This window comes from Balaenoptera borealis (assembly GCF_965194805.1).
Source record: "Balaenoptera borealis genome assembly, chromosome: 10".
NCBI lineage: Eukaryota > Metazoa > Chordata > Mammalia > Artiodactyla > Balaenopteridae > Balaenoptera > Balaenoptera borealis.
This window is the reverse complement of record NC_138874.1, coordinates 5,062,126-5,079,204: the sequence shown is the minus strand read 5'-3', so window position 1 is coordinate 5,079,204 and position 17,079 is coordinate 5,062,126. Positions and strand designations below refer to the sequence as shown.

At 39.8% G+C, this 17,079-nt stretch overlaps 1 protein-coding gene and 1 long non-coding RNA gene across 5 annotated transcripts in view; one reads left to right on the top strand and one right to left on the bottom strand.

The window, feature by feature from the left end:
* BICC1 (BicC family RNA binding protein 1) overlaps nucleotides 1–17,079 on the top strand; it is a 301,669-nt gene that overhangs the window by 97,499 nt on the left and 187,091 nt on the right. For 3 of the 4 annotated variants that reach the window (XM_082407420.1, XM_082407419.1, XM_082407421.1), the window contains exon 2: nucleotides 3,794–3,840. In XM_082407420.1, coding sequence (XP_082263546.1) covers nucleotides 3,794–3,840 — 47 coding nt within the window. Of the gene's footprint in view, nucleotides 1–3,793; nucleotides 3,841–5,085; nucleotides 5,201–17,079 lie in introns of those variants that run through there. The other variant, XM_082407422.1, reaches the window with a different exon arrangement.
* LOC309635823 lies at nucleotides 2,254–10,039 on the bottom strand. The gene is made up of 2 exons (XR_014249045.1): nucleotides 7,776–10,039; nucleotides 2,254–2,569 (listed from the first exon to the last, which is right to left on the bottom strand). It is a non-coding gene; the product is annotated as an uncharacterized lncRNA (long non-coding RNA).

Here is a 17,079-nt window from a genome sequence, read left to right as displayed (position 1 = left end):
CAGGAGGATCCCTCTTGGGGCGGGGAGAGAATACTTTTGGTGAAATGTTGCTCTCCCTTTATTGGCTTCTGTGGCCTTGACAGCTTTGTTTGGGTGGAGTCAGTAAAAGCTGTGCAGGAGACCCAGCAACCTGGGAATGAGGTAAGCATGCTCCCAGCAAGGACTGATGGCAGACTCACCATGGTTTGCACTGGAGACAGTGACTACCCAAGAGTCCAACCAGAGGCTTTTACCAGGTCCTTGTGGGCTTGGGAAATGGACATGTCTCAGGATTTAGGGGAAAATCAGGCTCAGATTTGGAGTTTCTTGTGTGTAAACATTTGGAATGAAAAAGCCAGAGATTTTTGGTGTCAACGAGTGTGCCATCTCTGGCTCCCTCCCTCCTGTTCCCCCTCAAATCATAAGGTTGCTAAAGGTACAGGTTTCTGGTTAAGTTTTAGATGTTTTTCTGGGAACATAATTATAATTTGGGTCTAACTAAGGAAGTTCCCCCCCTTTTGTTCATCCAGGGATTGAAAGGCCATTCTATGAAGTCTGTTTAGCTGGACTTGGCATGAAGGGGCATTTCAGGGTTGTGACATAATGCGTTTGTCATGAGAAAAATAAGTGTCTAAAGGAAGTTTCTGTAATAAAACGTTAATTGTATCATGAAATTTAAACTGATGAATTTTAATTTGTGAAGAGGTTCCCTGTTGGTGAAAGGGGTGTTTATCTGCCTTGCTTGATAGGCCTTTGAAAATATGTTTGATTCTAAAATTTCTTTTAAAAGAAGAGTTCCCTCGATGTCACTAGAATTTTTTTTCCAATCTTTGTGCCCTAGTATGCAGTTTTCATTGCCAAGCAATTGTGTCATCGAGCAGGGGTGCCTTTAAGCTATTTTTGGCTTTAGAGATAAAGCCAGCCCAAGAGGTAGCTGAGTTGAAGTGCCCCCAAGGCATTTGTGTCATTAGGTTAGGGTGCCAACCTTTTATCTTCCTGGCCCCTCTGGCTAGGACCAACCAAGTTTGCCAGTTTATTTAGAAAGAGTGAGCTTTGCTTATTTTGTTGTTGTTCAAAATTGCTTTTTATGTTCTTTCAAAAGGTTTACTTTTGGTATATTTCCTAGTTGGAGTGAAACTCATAATTTGTAGAGTTAACTACAAAGAATCTATTTGTGGAAGTGTGTGACTCAAAGGCTCACATCGGTTTCTGTGCTTAGTTCATGCTGTTGATGATGTGGTATTTGTGCAGAAAGTAAAGTTAAAATGGTATTGGTGGGCTTCCCTGGTGGCGCAGTGGTTGAGAGTCTGCCTGCTAATGCAGGGGACACGGGTTCGAGCCCTGGTCTGGGAGGATCCCACATGCCGCGGAGCGGCTGGGCCCGTGAGCCACGATTACTGAGCCTGCGCGTCTGGAGCCTGTGCTCTGCAACAAGAGAGGCCGTGACAATGAGAGGCCCGCGCACCGCGATGAGGAGTGGCCTCCGCTTGCCGCGGCTGGAGGGAGCCCTCGCACGGAAGCGAAGACCCAACACAGCCATAAATAAATTAATTAATAATAAAAAAAAAAAGTGGGACTCCTGATATTCATCCCACTTAAAAAAAAAAATGGTATTGGAATTGTGTGTTAGTTTCCTTTTGCTGCTGTAACAAATCACAAGTATAGTGGCTTACAACAACATAAATTTATTATCTTACTGTTCTGGAGGTGAGAAATCAGAAATGTGTTTCATTGGGCTATACCAAGGTGTTGGCAGGGCTGCACTTCCCCCGAAGACTCTACGGGAGAATCCATTTCCTTGCCTTGGCCAGCTTTTGGAGGGCGCCTGTATTTCTTGGCTTGTGACCCCTTTTTCCACCTTCAAAGCCAGCAGTGTAGCATCTCTGTATCTTTCTCTGCTCTGACCCTCTCCTTTTGCCGTCACATGTCCTTCTTTCTCCCTCTTCTTCTGTTGTCACATTGCCTTCTTGGACTCTGACCTTCATGCTCCCCTCTTAAAAGGGCCCCTTGTGATTACAGTGGGTCCACCTGAATAATTCAGGATACACTTCCCACCTCAAGACCCTTAATTTAATCACACCTGCAAAATGCCTTCTGCATATGTAAGGTAATATATTCACAGGTTCCAGGGATTAGAACATGACATCTTTGAGGGGCTGTTTAGCTGCCACATATTAGAATACAGTTTTTAATTTATTATTTCTTTCTAGCTCTTGTTTTCATACATTTCCCCAAACTCTCTTTGGAAATCACAGAAACATGTACTCTGCTCTGTTTTTTTATTTTTTATTTTTTAAAATTTTTATTTATTTATTTACTTATGGCTGTGTTGGGTCTTCGTTTCTGCGCGAGGGCTTTCTCTAGTTGCGGCAGGTGGGGGCCACCCTTCATCGTGGTGCGCGGGCCTCTCACTATCGCGGCCTCTCTTGTTGCGGAGCACAGGCTCCAGACGCGCAGGCTCAGTAGTTGTGGCGCACGGGCTTAGCTGCTCCGCGGCATGTGGGATCCTCCCAGACCAGGGCTCAAACCCACGTCCCCTGCGTCGGCAGGCAGACTCTGAACCACTGCGCCACCAGGGAAGCCCTCTGCTCTGTTTTGTAAATGAAAACATGTCAGTAAAATACACATTTTTACAAAATTATAGAAGATATCTTACATTTAACTGTGAAATTAAAGTTGGTGACAAAAGAATTTAGACGTTAATACTTACTACTTTTTGAGGGCAGAGAGGATTTCTTTGAATTTTGAATTCTCTACTTAACGGAATGATCTGCCACACTTATTGGGTCTTTAATAATTTTAGCAAGTGCCCTTGTTACCCGCCCCCCCCACACGCACACACTCACACTCGTGCGCCTACAGGTAGGCCCCTTGACGGTATTACCCACTAGGTGTTTGGGGTACCACAGTGTTCCGGATTTCAGTTTCCAGAAGTTCTTGTTCCTGCTCGTTTCTCTGTCCTGGGCAGGGAGGGAACTCGTCCATACTGTGCCAGAATCTGAGACCTGGTGTTTGCCTTCTGAAAGGTGCAATTTGATGCTATTGCAAGCAAGATGCCATTAGCTCTTTGTTCCTCTCTCTCCACAGATTAAAAAGAAAATGTTCACAGAACCGTAAAACTTTTGCGCGTAAAGAACTGGGCTTGTCCTTTATTTATAGGCTACCATTCAGATATGAAAATGATTGTTCAAATGCAATGACCTTGAAATTAATCTCAGGTGAAATTTTGTTGTCTGGGACCTTCACCGTGGCTTTTTAACTCTCTTGTTGTTTTGTCTCTCTCGTTGTAAATGTGAATAAAGGAGTGAGTTAAAGTGTAGTGTGTGATGCCAGCTGAAATCCAAGTAGATTATACAGTCATTGCAAAGCATAAAACTGAAATTGCTCTGAGTAGGCCTTGTCAGATGAGCCATCACTTGAAAAGGCAACCTCACGCCTGGGACTGATTACAGACAAGAGGTGCTCACAGCACTACAGCTGATTCTACTGGTAGTTGCATTTGTTCATGTATGTAGTTCCTTGACTATGAGAAGACAAGATTACTTTCATCTATGTGTGAAGATAGAGACTTGTGAGGCTTTCAGACAGAAAAAGGAGTGTGAAGTTATCTAAAGATGTCTGATTGATTGGATTAGTATTTTATTCTGTATCCATTTTGCGTTACAGATGAGGCCTATCGACAGGCACTGAGCTTTGGGGGAGCAAGGCTGGTATCTTGTTGACCTTTGTATTCTCATACCTGATACTCGAGAGTTTTTTAAATACATAGATTGAAAAACGAAACTATTTTAAATGTATACATTTTTATTTACAGCTGCTGCTGAAGGAAAAGGCAAAAGTGGGGAAGACTTTTTTCAGAAGGTAAGTCACTTTTTACTCGTGCCTTGGCGATAATTAAGGAGAAATGTACCTGTCTCAGCAGCTACACTGGAAGCCCCTGAAAGCGCCCCTTCCATAGGAAGGAGAGTAGGTTTTGATAAGATAGCTGGAGACGCTTGGGGCAAGGAAAGGGTGGTAGGCTGTTTGGGATGTAACCATTCAAAGGGGGCTCCTTCTGGGCAAATTTAATGAAGTTTTCCCTTGGAGGCAAGGAGGCAGTGAGGACTGCCAGATCTGCGGCCCAGATGATCTTCTTTACGCCTGTTTCCTCCTTCCCCAAACACATACCTGGCCTAGGGGGCTGGAGAGAAGGAGTCCCTCACAGCTTCTTCATTTCTGGTAAGCATGACCATGGGCGAGGTAATAAAATTGGCAAAAGGTGCACCATTAGACCTGCTTGCTCACGACTGGTAACCATGTCCATTCTGTCCCCCGGCTGCCCTCCGGAAGTTCTGACCTTCAGTGAAGCCAGCCTGGCCAGTCATAGAGGGAAATAGGAGTGGAACTGATGGAAAATGATTTGAGATAGTGGGGAGAGCAGTTGATTAATTCTGGTTAGCTCTATTTTAAAATAAGTGTTTTATGTAAGGGAAGATGTCTGTCTTTTCAAAGAAATTGACTCGAGTTCCTGTTCTTCTTTCTTTTGTTCAGTTGAATTTATTATATTTGTGTGTTTGTTGTTGGTTTCCAGAAGGCATGTGTGTAGGAAGAAATACACAGTTTGTCCCAGAGTGAAATACAGCAGCAACTACGGATGAGGTTAAATATCACTGTAGAGGGTCATCAAACTTTTGGAAAACACCTGTGTGACCAGATGTGGCTTTTACAGTCCTCCTCATTCTCTTGCCTTCTGTGTGATCGGTGTGTTTTTTTTTTTTTTTTTTTTTTGGTCAACTTCATCATTCATCTGCATTCTCTTCCAAGGATATTGAAAGCGAATATTTTCAGAGCTGATACTGGCATTGCCATTTCTTCATTCTGAAAATATTTGTTTACCACCTGCTGTGTTGTGCAACACACTGGAAAGACCAAAATGAGCAAGGCGTAGTCCCTGCCCTAAAGGAATTAGTCTGGTGTTTGATGATAAAGCCGCATAAATAGCAGGAAAGTCTGGGCCGTACAGGATTAAGCACTTGACTGGCACTTGAGGAGATTAAAAAGGACTTGTTGAGGTCTTTAGAAGAGTAGGAATTAGCCAAGTGGAGGTAGGCTTGGGTGGGTGGGGAGGGCATTCTAGGTGAAGAAACAGAATGGAAAAAGGCTCAGATGTGGAAGAATTCATGCAGCATTCATACTTCAAACATTTGGCCGGCATATGACATCGGAGAGTTCATAGTGCAAGGTGAGGTGTACTATCCTATATGATGAGGTACCTTCTTTGTTTGGGCGGCCTTTCTTAAAGGGATTTAAATTTTCAAAATTTAAAAGTGCTGTGCTGGCCAAATAGCATGTGCCAGACCACAGTTTTCCACCCCTGCTTTTTAGGCTCATGCTGTTGAAGTTTATGTACTGTGTCTGAATCCGCCTTCCTTGGCATTGTCTGACGTTGGTTCATGTCCAACTTGTACTCAATACTTGGGCAATTCAGAATACTCTGCTTTTAGCTGGGGCAGGCTTGCCACAAGGGGAAGAAAAGAGAAGACAAATAGCAGATTTGCCTTGGGTTGGCTGTGGTGGTACAAATAGACGCAATCTGTGGAAGGATTTTTTTTTTCTTTTTTTTCTTTTTTTGAGTTCTTCTTTAACTTGCAAAGCGATGTAAAAAGCAGCCTGTTGAGCTTTGTGTGACTCAGACATTTTAAAACCTGAATCGAAACACAGTGTATGTGGTCATAAAGGACCTTCATTCTTAGAAGATTTGCTAATATTTATCACTCTTTGCAGAGCCATATATACATTCCAGCAGTTTAAATGGAAACACATGTTTGAATCCAGGAACATGTGTGCATCCCACAAACTGTGCGTTGGAATCATAGATTACATTCTTGGTCACAGGTTAATGAAGTCTCTGAGTAACTAAATGGAGTACTTTTTAATATCCTCATTTTCTTCTTTTGTTCAATAAAGTATCTTCCTGATTGACAAGTGTCAATATAAGATTTGGATACTTACCCTGGGAAAAACCCTGCAGCTTACTAAAAGGCAAGCATCCCAAATTTCGGAAAAGTAATTTTCAGTGTTTTGACCGGACAGAAGTAGACATTATGGTCTGTCTCCGGTAGAATGAAGGAGCGGAGAAGTATTGAATTCTCCTCCAGGAACTTTCTTCTAGTCACACATCTTCCATTAAAATTAATGGCATTTTGGGAAACATTTGGGAACAAAAAATAAACCACATTGCTGGTCATTAGCATGTTTGAAAAATGCTTTTCTTCTCCCAGGGAAATGCAAATATGAAGTTTCTATATGCTTATTGTTAGAATATATTTTGGTTTTTTACTCTGGGGTGTGTATCACAAACCAAAATTAGAACCTCTCTTTGAGCTGAGTTTAAAATTTGACTATCCTGACTTTAAAAATATCTAAGTCTGGAAGGATACCTCCTGGATTCATACTGGCTCTCCCTAAGGAGAGGATTGGAAGAGGAGGATGAGACTTGTGTATGTTACTTTGGTTTTTTTGGACCATCAAAATATATGTAAAATCATAACAATATGATTATAGTTACTATTTTCATTAGTAATTTTTGAAATTAAAAAATAAAAGAAAACTTTAAATATCTTTAAGAGTAAGAATGGGTAGATTTCTACAAAGGGTTGAAATTGTAGTTTAACAACTACTGGGATCACCAAATGTATTGTCTCAGATTTGGAGCTATAATTTGCAGTTGTTCAGTTTACTGTACACTTAGACTTTTGCCAGGAGTCACAGTTATTGTTTGTTTCAGAGATCTCCCTGGTTTTCTGTATACTGTTTTACTGTATGTGTTTAAAATGTTTTATTTACACTGATATTCTATTAGGGTAAAAGTCTAACCTGTTACAGCAGATAATGCCAACAATATCTTGCCTTAAAGAACAGTTCTTTAAAATTAGAAGCATCTTAAAAGTGCGAAAATAGGGGAATGGTTGAATAAATTTTGGTGTATTCACATCATGAAATTATATGCAATGTTTAAAAAAAACTAAGTAAATCTTTACCCATTGACACAGAAAGATACTTGCAATGTATTGCTGAATCAAAAAGCAAACATATAAATAGTATGATTTCTGTTTTGCAAAATACATATAAAAACAAGATAAAATATAGGTCTGAAATGGTACACATTTCAGATACATAAAACCATCAACAGAGAGCACACCTTTTTATTTTGTCCTTTCCACATAGTACAATCTTTAAGTAAGTGTGTACATCTTTTGTAAAATTTTTAATGAAACAATAACAAAAAGGAAAAAAAAAAGAACAGTTCTTTATTTTACTTTCATGTAACATTCTAAGGAGAGTATTCCCGCTTGGTGGGTGGCATTGTCCCATGCTGTCAGTGAGAGACCCAGATTCCTTCTAAGACAGAGCCCTGCTGTTCCTTAAGGCACGATCTCATCTGTATGGTTAAAACTGGGTCATCACCATGGCCAGATGGGAGCTGGTGAGAAGGAGGGAGTGTGCCGTGGTCTTAAGGCGGCAGGTCAGGTCTGGGTCTGGCATGTGTCACTTGTTCTCACATTCTCCTGGAGAAAATTCCTTTATGTGGCCTTATGTAACTGCAGTCATAGGGGTGGGAGGAGGAGCATCTGGAGGAAATACTGATTTTGCAAACGCTATTTACCAAAAGACAGATTAAAGAAAAATGAATGTGGTCGGAGGGTAACATCTCTGTGTGTTAAGGCTTTGAAACGTTTTGTATTATCCTTTGGGGCTGCTCTAAAAATTTGTACCACAAATTGAGTGGCTTCCACACTAAAAATGGGTTGTCTCACCTTTCTGGAGGCTAGAAGTCCAGGATCAAGGTGTGGACAGGGTTGGTTCCTTCCTAGGGCTGCGCGAGACAATCTGGTCCACGCCCCTCTCCTGGCTCCTGGAGGTTTGCTTGCCGTCTTTGGTGTTCCTGGCTTGTAGAAGCGTCGTCCCCATCTCTGCCTTCTTCACATGGTGTTCTCCTTGTGTGTGTCTTGCTGTGTCGAAACATCCTCTTTTTATAAGGACACCAGTCCTATTGGATTAGGGCTCACTCTAATGATTTCATCTCTCTAATTACAACTGCAGTGACCCCGTTTCCAAGTAAGGTCGCATTTGAGGTACTGGTGGTTAGGATTTCAACATATGAATTCTGGGGGACACAATTCAACTACTAATACCTTTTAATGGAGGAAATAAAGTTTGTAGAACATTTACTATAATTAGAAAAATTTGGTAGAATTGTTGTGTTATCATGTTTTGATACTCAATTTGATCTATAGATTTTAACTTCCTAATCATTTGTACTAAGTCGTTTTCTTTCCTTATAGCAAGTCATTTTTAAGTTGTCTATAACAAATACATAATTAACATGCAAGAAAGAAAAAAAACATCCACTTAGTCATCCCACCTTTGAAGGAGAACTACTATTTATACACCCTTAGTCCTTTTTTCTATCTATATTAAAAATGTAAAGTGCTTTTTAATATTCTCTGATTGGCTGATGAGATTACAAATTAGACTCTTTGTATTGGGTACATCCCAAATGTTTTTCTATGTTGAAATTTGCAAGTTCTCCAGTAATTGTACTTTTTATTCTTTGGCTCTAACTATATTTACAAAAGGAGGGAATGGATACAACTATTGCTGTTCTCTCTAGTTCTTTGTCCACTTCTCATGGAACTTTAATTGAAACACATGGAAATGGTCTGCCAGGAGTTTTACAGTTCTTTGGCCAGTTGTTCATGGCTTACTCACTGTCTGTCCTGTTTCCTTTAATCACTTCTTTTTTTCTTTCTCTTGTGAAATGACTACTTTTTTTCTTTCTCTTGTGAAATGACTACTTTTTTTCTTTCTCTTGTGAAATGACTATGGCAAGATCTTGGAGGGGAAAATGTGTTACAGTGTATTAGGTGGGGATGAGTAAAGTGATTGTATTACAAATGTGATTCATCAAAGCAAAATGCTTTAGGAATCTCGAATCCCAATGGCTGAAGAAGAGAAAATCCATTCGGCATCATAATTGATGAAAGCCAAGTTTTCCATTACATTGGGTTATATACGTTGTTTTACCACAAAGTACACATCACATATTTTAAAGTAGAGATATTTTATACCCTTAAAATGTGTCAGTTTAGAAAAGTGACCTTTGAACTATGGTTTTTCAGAAGGGCTTATCACTAAGACTAATATAAATAAGAAACTGTTTGATGGTTTATGTGGTATATTTTTATTACCCTCAAGCTCATCTTGTTAGGCAAATAGATTTGTCATTTTGAGACTGGAAGGTAGCAAGTGTTGTCTTCTGGGATAAATTGCTTGGAGGAATATCTGTCTCCCTTTGTACCTCGAAATGAGTGCATTAGTTGGTCTTAGATGGGGACCACTTGAATCTTTTTATTGGAGGGGGGGAGGCAGAAATCTCTAAGTATAATTGCTTCTACTTCCTCCACTGACCATTATTTTGTATAGGTTGAATAGGTCATAGTCCTCTGGTCATAGAAATAAGTTTTGATTTAATTATTTAAAAGTGAATTCACTTCATTATAGCCCATGATATACTTTCTCTAGCACTGAGTCTTTATGCTTAAACATTTAAAATCAAATTTGATTTAAGTGAAATTAGGATATTTAAGGTTTTAATCTCAGTATGTGTTTCAATAGGTAATATATTCACGTGGTTCACAATTCAGACATTCCAAGAGGACGTGTATATATAGTGAAGAGTATTTGACGTCACAGTTCTGAAGATGGGCTGAGGAGGCTGCAGAATGAGTGTTGATTTTGATTCCAGACTTAAATGTTGTCACCACTGGATGTCATCACAAATGGACAGTTAGGCCTTAAAGTCAACATTCAGGGACCCTGAGTTCTTATTTCTGATGACAGCGTTATGGACTTGAGCATAAGTTTCATTGAGAGAGTCTGTGATCACTGTTTTCTCCTACAGCTGTCTAAATAGGGGTAACTGGCACGTACAAGACTTAGAAAAAATGGACAACCCCCCAAACAGGTTATTCTGGTCATCTCTTAATTAATTAATTATATTTATTTTTAAAAATTAATTTTTTTTAAAGAGCTCCTGACTTATTTATTTATTTATTTAATTATTTTTTTGCTGTGTTAGGTCTTTGTTTCTATGCGAGGGCTTTCTCTAGTTGTGGCAAGTGGGGGCCACTCTTCATTGTGGTGCGCGGGCCCCTCACTGTCGTGGCTTCACTTGTTGTGGGGCACAGGCTCCAGATGCGCAGGCTCAGTAGTTGTGGCTCATGGGCCTAGTCACTCCGCGGCATGTGGGATCTTCCCAGACCAGGGCTTGAACCCATGTCCCCTGCATTGGCAGGCAGATTCTCAACCACTGCGCCACCAGGGAATCCCAAAAATTAATTTTTATTGGAGTAGAGTTGATTTACAGTGTTGTGTTAGTTTCTACTGTACAGCAAAGTGAATCAGTTATACAGATACATATATCCGCTCTTTTTTAGATTCTTTTCTCATATGGTCATCTTTCAGAAAGTTGTTAAGGGTAAGAATCTGTCCTGTTTTTATATCTTCTGATTTGCGCTCTGTGTCGAGCAGATAAGGATTAGTGAGAAAAGATTAAGAAAAAGACTGTCTTAAGTGATTTGCTCATTCTCTCTTTTTCTTTTCTAAGTTCTGTCTTTGTGTTGACTTGAATACGAGGAGCCTGGGTGTCAAGCTCATATTCTCGAGCATGTTGTACAGTCACCTGTTGAGTTCTGTCATCATATCAGGTACTTGGCTTTTCTTTCGGCAGTCATTTCACACAACTGCTTTATGAAAACCACATTTGCTGTTTTATTCCTCTTTCAGCATCTACGGAGGTAGGGGATGTCATTGGGGTTCCTTTAAACTGTGTGTTTGATGGCAGTGAATAAACCCTAATTGCTATTGTGATTTTTTAAAGTGAATAATAATAGTTAATTTAAATCAATACCCTGTGAAAGTTTAGTCATTACTGGTTAAAATGTCTCTTGAACCCAAACTCAAAGCATTGGATCATGTGGGAAATCACATTGAGTTTATGATTAGATTACTATGTAGGCCTTAAAAATCATGTAAACATTACTAGGGCAGAAATTATTCCAAAATGTTAAGTGTCTGTCTCAGTGATGAGATTATGGTTGATTTGTATTCTTTCTGTATACTTACTATGCAGTGAACCCTTATTATTTTTAAAACCAAGATTAATCATCACCACCACCTCATGGAGAGAAACAGATCGTAATGGCTAAAGTAGGTTGAGGTTGCCCATGAATGCATAAATTATTGCCAATTTGTAGAACATAAAGTATTTTGTTGAAAGAAGTGTAAAAGGTCATTTGGTTCTGCCACCCATGAAGTACGGAAGTTCCTTCTGTATCTTCTACAACAGGTATAAAGACAGTACAGGTCTCAGATGTATATACAAGGCAGATCATTTTTAGTCAGTGCTGATTTTCAGAAAGTTTCCCCCTTTCTTTTCATCCATGTGATCTTTTTGATTTGCCATTTGGAGGTATAAAAATTTTTTCGAAGATATTTTTTATAAAATCTGTATGTCTTCTTTTCTTCAGACTAAAGATATTTAGATTTTATTTATCATATAACTCAATTTTCAGATCCCTTACCATTCTATTCACTTTTAGGAGCAAGATTTTACATGTGGCAACAATATCTGGGTACAGTATTTTGGGTATAACCTGACGAGTACAGCTATAGTGAGGCCATGATATCCATGATACAGATGTGATCCAGAAGTAGCTAAAGATTATATAATTTTCAGGCACTGTTAATTGGTCACAGACGTGAAGAATTGGCTTTTTTTTTTTTTTTTGGGCCATTCTTCATCCAACTGAAGAGGAATGTTTGGCTCCAACTGTCATTACTAGGTGTATAATATAAATTAAGGATACTAGAATCCTGACTGACAGGTTAAAGCCCACTTATAGATAGCTCACATGCTCTGTCACTCTGAACTCTTGACCTGACATTTGGCTTGGAGACCATGTGGCAGTTAAGGTGGCCAGAACATGAAAGTGTGGGAAGCATCCCTTTGAAGGAGTTCATCTGGTTCTGGGACTGTGTAGTCAGAACTCCTGCATGATTTTCTTTCTTCATTATGGACTTCACAAGGTTACCTGGGAAAAGGACTCAACCACAGCATGACAGCCCATAAAATGACGGGGTCAGTGCAGTGCCTTTTAATGTGACTCCAGTGAATACTGTGACATTTAGTAAAGAGCTTTAAGCTTGACTGCTTTAAAATGGGTTTACAGAAGAATTAGTACATTTAAAAATTGGGGGTGGTGGTCATGTCCTTTTCTTCTAGACAAGGATCTGAATGGTCTTCGATAGATTTTTTTTTTTTTTCCCAGGGTCAGAGACCTAGTTGGTGGCAGCCAGGACTTGAGGAGTGCTTTTCTGACTTTGTTTGACTGTTGTTCATAAAATATAAATCATTTTCTGTAAATCGGTGATTATCATGCCGTCTTGGGGGGACTGTGCTCCTATAGTGAGAAAATTTCTGTCTAAAGCTGTTAAGTTTTGCTGAGTAGGACTCTGAATTAGAGTCATTGTGGTGCATTAGAGGGACAGCCAAAGGGCTGAAGCAAATTAATACAGTAAAACAAATGGTATGGATTTTGTAGTCTTTTATATTTTGTTTAAACAGTCACATTTCAAAATCATATTAAGGTTGGTTGGTCTGATATTTCACTATTTTATTTTATCCAGGAGAGTTATAATAGTGGCTTATGGTCATCTCATGAATCAATCCTTTCTTTAATTTAGGAACTCTTGCTGTTTTTTAAAGAACAGCCTTTTGCTTGATGGCATTTAAAATTTTGCATTTTATTTAGACAAAATAGATTGCTTTAGAATTTGTACTTTGGCTAATTCAACTCTTACCTTTTGTCTCTGAGTAATACCTTTAAATTTATGGACTTTGGCATTTATGTGATTATATGCCTGCCTTTCCACATACCCTCCCATGAGAAAAGGAGAGGAGCCAGGTGTGTTTTGCATCACCTGTTTCGCTGCTCTTCCAGCCGCAGCTGACAGGCCTAGATGTGGCACCAGACTCAATGAGGGACCTTCTGTAGACACTGGCCACGACCTGTGTGACGGGCTCTGAGAACTCACTGAGCGAGACTTGTCTCTAACAAATCGGGGAAACTAAGACCTAGAGTGGTAGTGGGGACGCGCAGGGAAAGGTCGTGGTGTCGGGTGGGGTCGGGGAGAAGCTGGGGGTGACTGTGTGGGCCACGGGAAAATGCTGGGGTCACAGGGGGAAGCGGCTGTGAGTCAGCAGAAGAAACCCATCCACAGAAGGGAACATGGAACAACAACAACCACCAAAAAAAAAAAAAGAGAGAGCGAGAGAGAGAGAGAGAGCGAGAGAAAGAGAGAGAGAGAGTAATGCCTCTTGGGGGAGCTGGCACAGTTTGTGATGCTTCTCAAGTTTGGCTCAGTAGGTGCTTTTGCAAACTTCTTCCCTTCTCTTGATGTGCTTGAGAAACTTCGGTGTCTGTGGGTAGAATAGTTGAACCCCTCGATGAGCATCTCAAATTAAGTTGTATCGTTAAAGGAGCAGTGCTCCCTAGATAAGACCTAAGACATTCTCCCCAAACGGGTCATTAAAATATGTATACAGCAGCACATATATATATATGAATTCTGTTCAGAGAGAATGTTCATCATATACTGGTACAGTATATTTTCATGTTTTACAACACATACCACAGTGTAAAACATGAAAATATACCATACCAGTATATGATTAACACTCTTACTGAATAAAATTCATATATATGTGTGTATATATATGTGTTTGTATATATACATATATGTATGTTGTGTGTGTGTGTGTGTGTGTGTGTGTGTGTATGAATAGTATTCTTATTCAGGGTGTGTTTCTTTTTGCTCGTCAGTTGCCAGCATTATTCAAGGAATCATAAGGTCATAATTGCTGTTAATATCTTCAGTGGAAAAAACTTGTGCTGGCCTTATTTTCCAAAAAGATTTAGCTGTGGGCTTTTTTTGTACGTTTTAGGATTTCCTCCTTCTCGTTGGACGTTGGCACTAATATATTGTTTTAGTCAGTGTTATGCTTTTTGTGGGAAGTTTGTAGTCAGCCAACGTGAGGAGGGGTTAGTACAGCATACAACATTTTCTGTTATTCTTAGTAATGGTTAGGGAGAACACTTTGTTACTCTTTGCCTCTTTAAGTAACATGATCCTTGAATTAAACTATTAAATATCCTGAATGTTACTGTCTTATTTTGTATGTTCAGCAGTTTCTTTGGAGGCAAGTTCCTTCTTGAAAGGAGCTGCCTTTTGTCACTTTAAGAGGTGAAAAAATAGATTTCATTACCGTTTTTTTCCCCCTTGGTGAAATCAAAATGATCTAGGATAAGTGTATAAGTATGTCTTTCCTTCCTTAGCATTTATTACCATTAGTACTCTTGTCATTCTAGATTATCATTCAGTCATTCAAATTTTCTGCTTCTTAATAGTTAAAGTGATGACGATTGGGAATGAAGGAATTTAGCCAGAGATGAAACCAACTACAGGCAAATATATAGAGGCTTCTGTGTTTCTTTCTCGGTTTTCTTTCTTGAGTTTTCCATCAATTACTTTTTTGAGAGAGAGAGAGAAAAAAAAAAAAGAAAACCCAGCTTCAATTCCCATGTGGCTGTTTACTTTGGAGTTGCCAAGAAACCTTAATCCCATGTGAATAAGAAAACTGTAAACTCAGTTAGCTTGGAGTTGTTTTCTTAAATAGAACTTCTTCCTGTTATATTTGTCTATGGGATTTTCCAAGACAATTGTCCAAATCCATGTGTAAGTCAATAGGAGATGCTGTTTGAGACGCTCTGTGGCATGGTCCTTAGGTTGATAGGTTGGGAGAGAGCCTAAATGTTTCCTGGTTTCAGCCAGTATGTTGAGAGGGAGTTATTAACAAAATTGAGGACGTAGTATATTTTAGTATTTATTTGGAACATGGATGTTGTGTTTCTTCTCATTTGTGAGTACCGCTTCACTTTAACATCCCTCTCACACATTGAAAATATGGTGTGCTAGGGCTTCCCTGGTAGCGCAGTGGTTGAGAATCCGCCTGCCAATGCAGGGGACACGGGTTCGAGCCCTGGTCCGGGAAGGTCCCACATGCCACAGAGCAAGTAAGCCCATGCACCACAACTACTGAGCCTGCACTCTAGAGCCCGCGAGCCACAACTATTGAGCCTGCGTGCCACAACTACTGAAGCCTGCATGCCTAGAGCCCGTGCTCCGCAACAAGAGAAGCCACCGCAATGAGAAGCCCACGCACCGCAACGAAGAGTAGCCCTCGCTCGTCGCAACTAGAGAAAGCCCGTGCGCAGCAACGAAGACCCAACGCAGCCAAAAAAATATAAATAAATGAATAAAAAGAAAATATGGCGTGCTACCTCATACTCTGTCAATCTGGAAACTCTGTCTTCTAGTTTCATGGGAATACTAAAGAAGAAATAATTTCTACCTTCAAAGAGCTTTCAAGCAGAAGGAGAAAGATGTTTATAAGAAAGGGTTAGAATGAATGATGAAGTACAGGCTTTACAAAGATGCCAAGGAGGCCATTCATGAGACACTTACCACCCTCCCTGTGAGCTACACACTGTGCAGGTGCAGGATCGTGGAGGGGAAACAGGCGACATCTGGTCCCTGTCCTCAAAGGGGTCACACTCTAAAGGAGAAGTGGCACAGAAGTGCCACCCAGGGTGGCGAGAGCATGTAACAGAGGAAACAGAAGGAGTGATTTGTTCTCCTCTGAGGCATCAAGAAAGGCTGCCCTCAGGAGAAAGCATTGGAGCAGGAATTTGAAGGAAAGGTAACACATATGATTAGTATGTTGGGTAAGATTAGGTCAGGCTTTGTGGAAGAGTTTCTGAGCAGAGACCAGGGTTGAGATTAGGTTAGGATGTCTTCTAGACCTGTGATAAAGTGACCTAAATGTCTTAATGGAGGCAAGATGGAAAGGCATTCCTCACGGAAAGAACCCCGAGTGCCTTTGCAAAGGCAAAATAAGAGACAGTGGAGAATGTTTTTCTGTTCTGTGGCCTAGAAAGCAAATGAGTTAAAAGTGATATATATCATTATATCATCTTTTTCTGAGTTAATTACTCAGAGTCAAGTGGAAGGTTGAGAGGATGAATAGAACGTTTGGAAATCCAGATTAAATTTAGGAGATCATACTGTTTGTATTCATCGTCTTTAAGACGATAGCCAGGATAACCAAACATTTTGTGTTATAGTTTGTTTTGCAGCTTCTGACTTCTTTGTAAGTGCTGGTTTTAGGGGTGTATTATTACTTTTTTCTTCCCTCTACTTTCCTGGAGGAAAAATGCATTCCCAGGAAGATTAACTTTTAACTATGCTTTGAAACATGAGTTTTCAACTGTTGTAATACCTTCATTGCATTTTGGACAATAAAACTTCCAAGTTTGGAATGATGGCTATAAAATAAATAACATCATTTGACTAAGTCCCAAACCTTCTATGATAGGCAGTTTTTAAAAAATGTATTTTCCAGGAGGACAGTTGAAAATTTTGGCTTTGCAGTTTACTTCTGGCTGTGTTTTATGGGAATCAGACTAAAACTTCTGAGACCAATGATTCCAATTTGGCAAATAATAGAAAATTTGGTTCTACGTGTTCAAAATTAAAGCTTGTCTTAAAGAAATTGTTGGCTATCAACCATTTAGCATGTTCTAGTGTTAGCATTAAACCACCATTATACAATGATGAACACGTACAGAGAAGGCCAAGAATATTCGAGATCGAGTATTGTATGCAGAATAAATATAGCCAAGTCTCATTTTTTCAGGGGAAGGTTTTCTAACTGAAAGAAGTGGAATTCATGTTCCCTTTCCCATTTCCCTAACTCTACTGTGAACCATTTTAGAGTTAGTAAATTCTTAATATACAGCAGTATTCTTAACTCTCATTGGTGTAGGTTTGCCTGTGGATCTTTTAAAAGCTATTGATGTCCAAGCTAAAGATTCTGATTTAATTCTTCTGGAAGGTTAAAGCTTGAGCATTATTATTATTTTTTAAACTGCCCAAGTG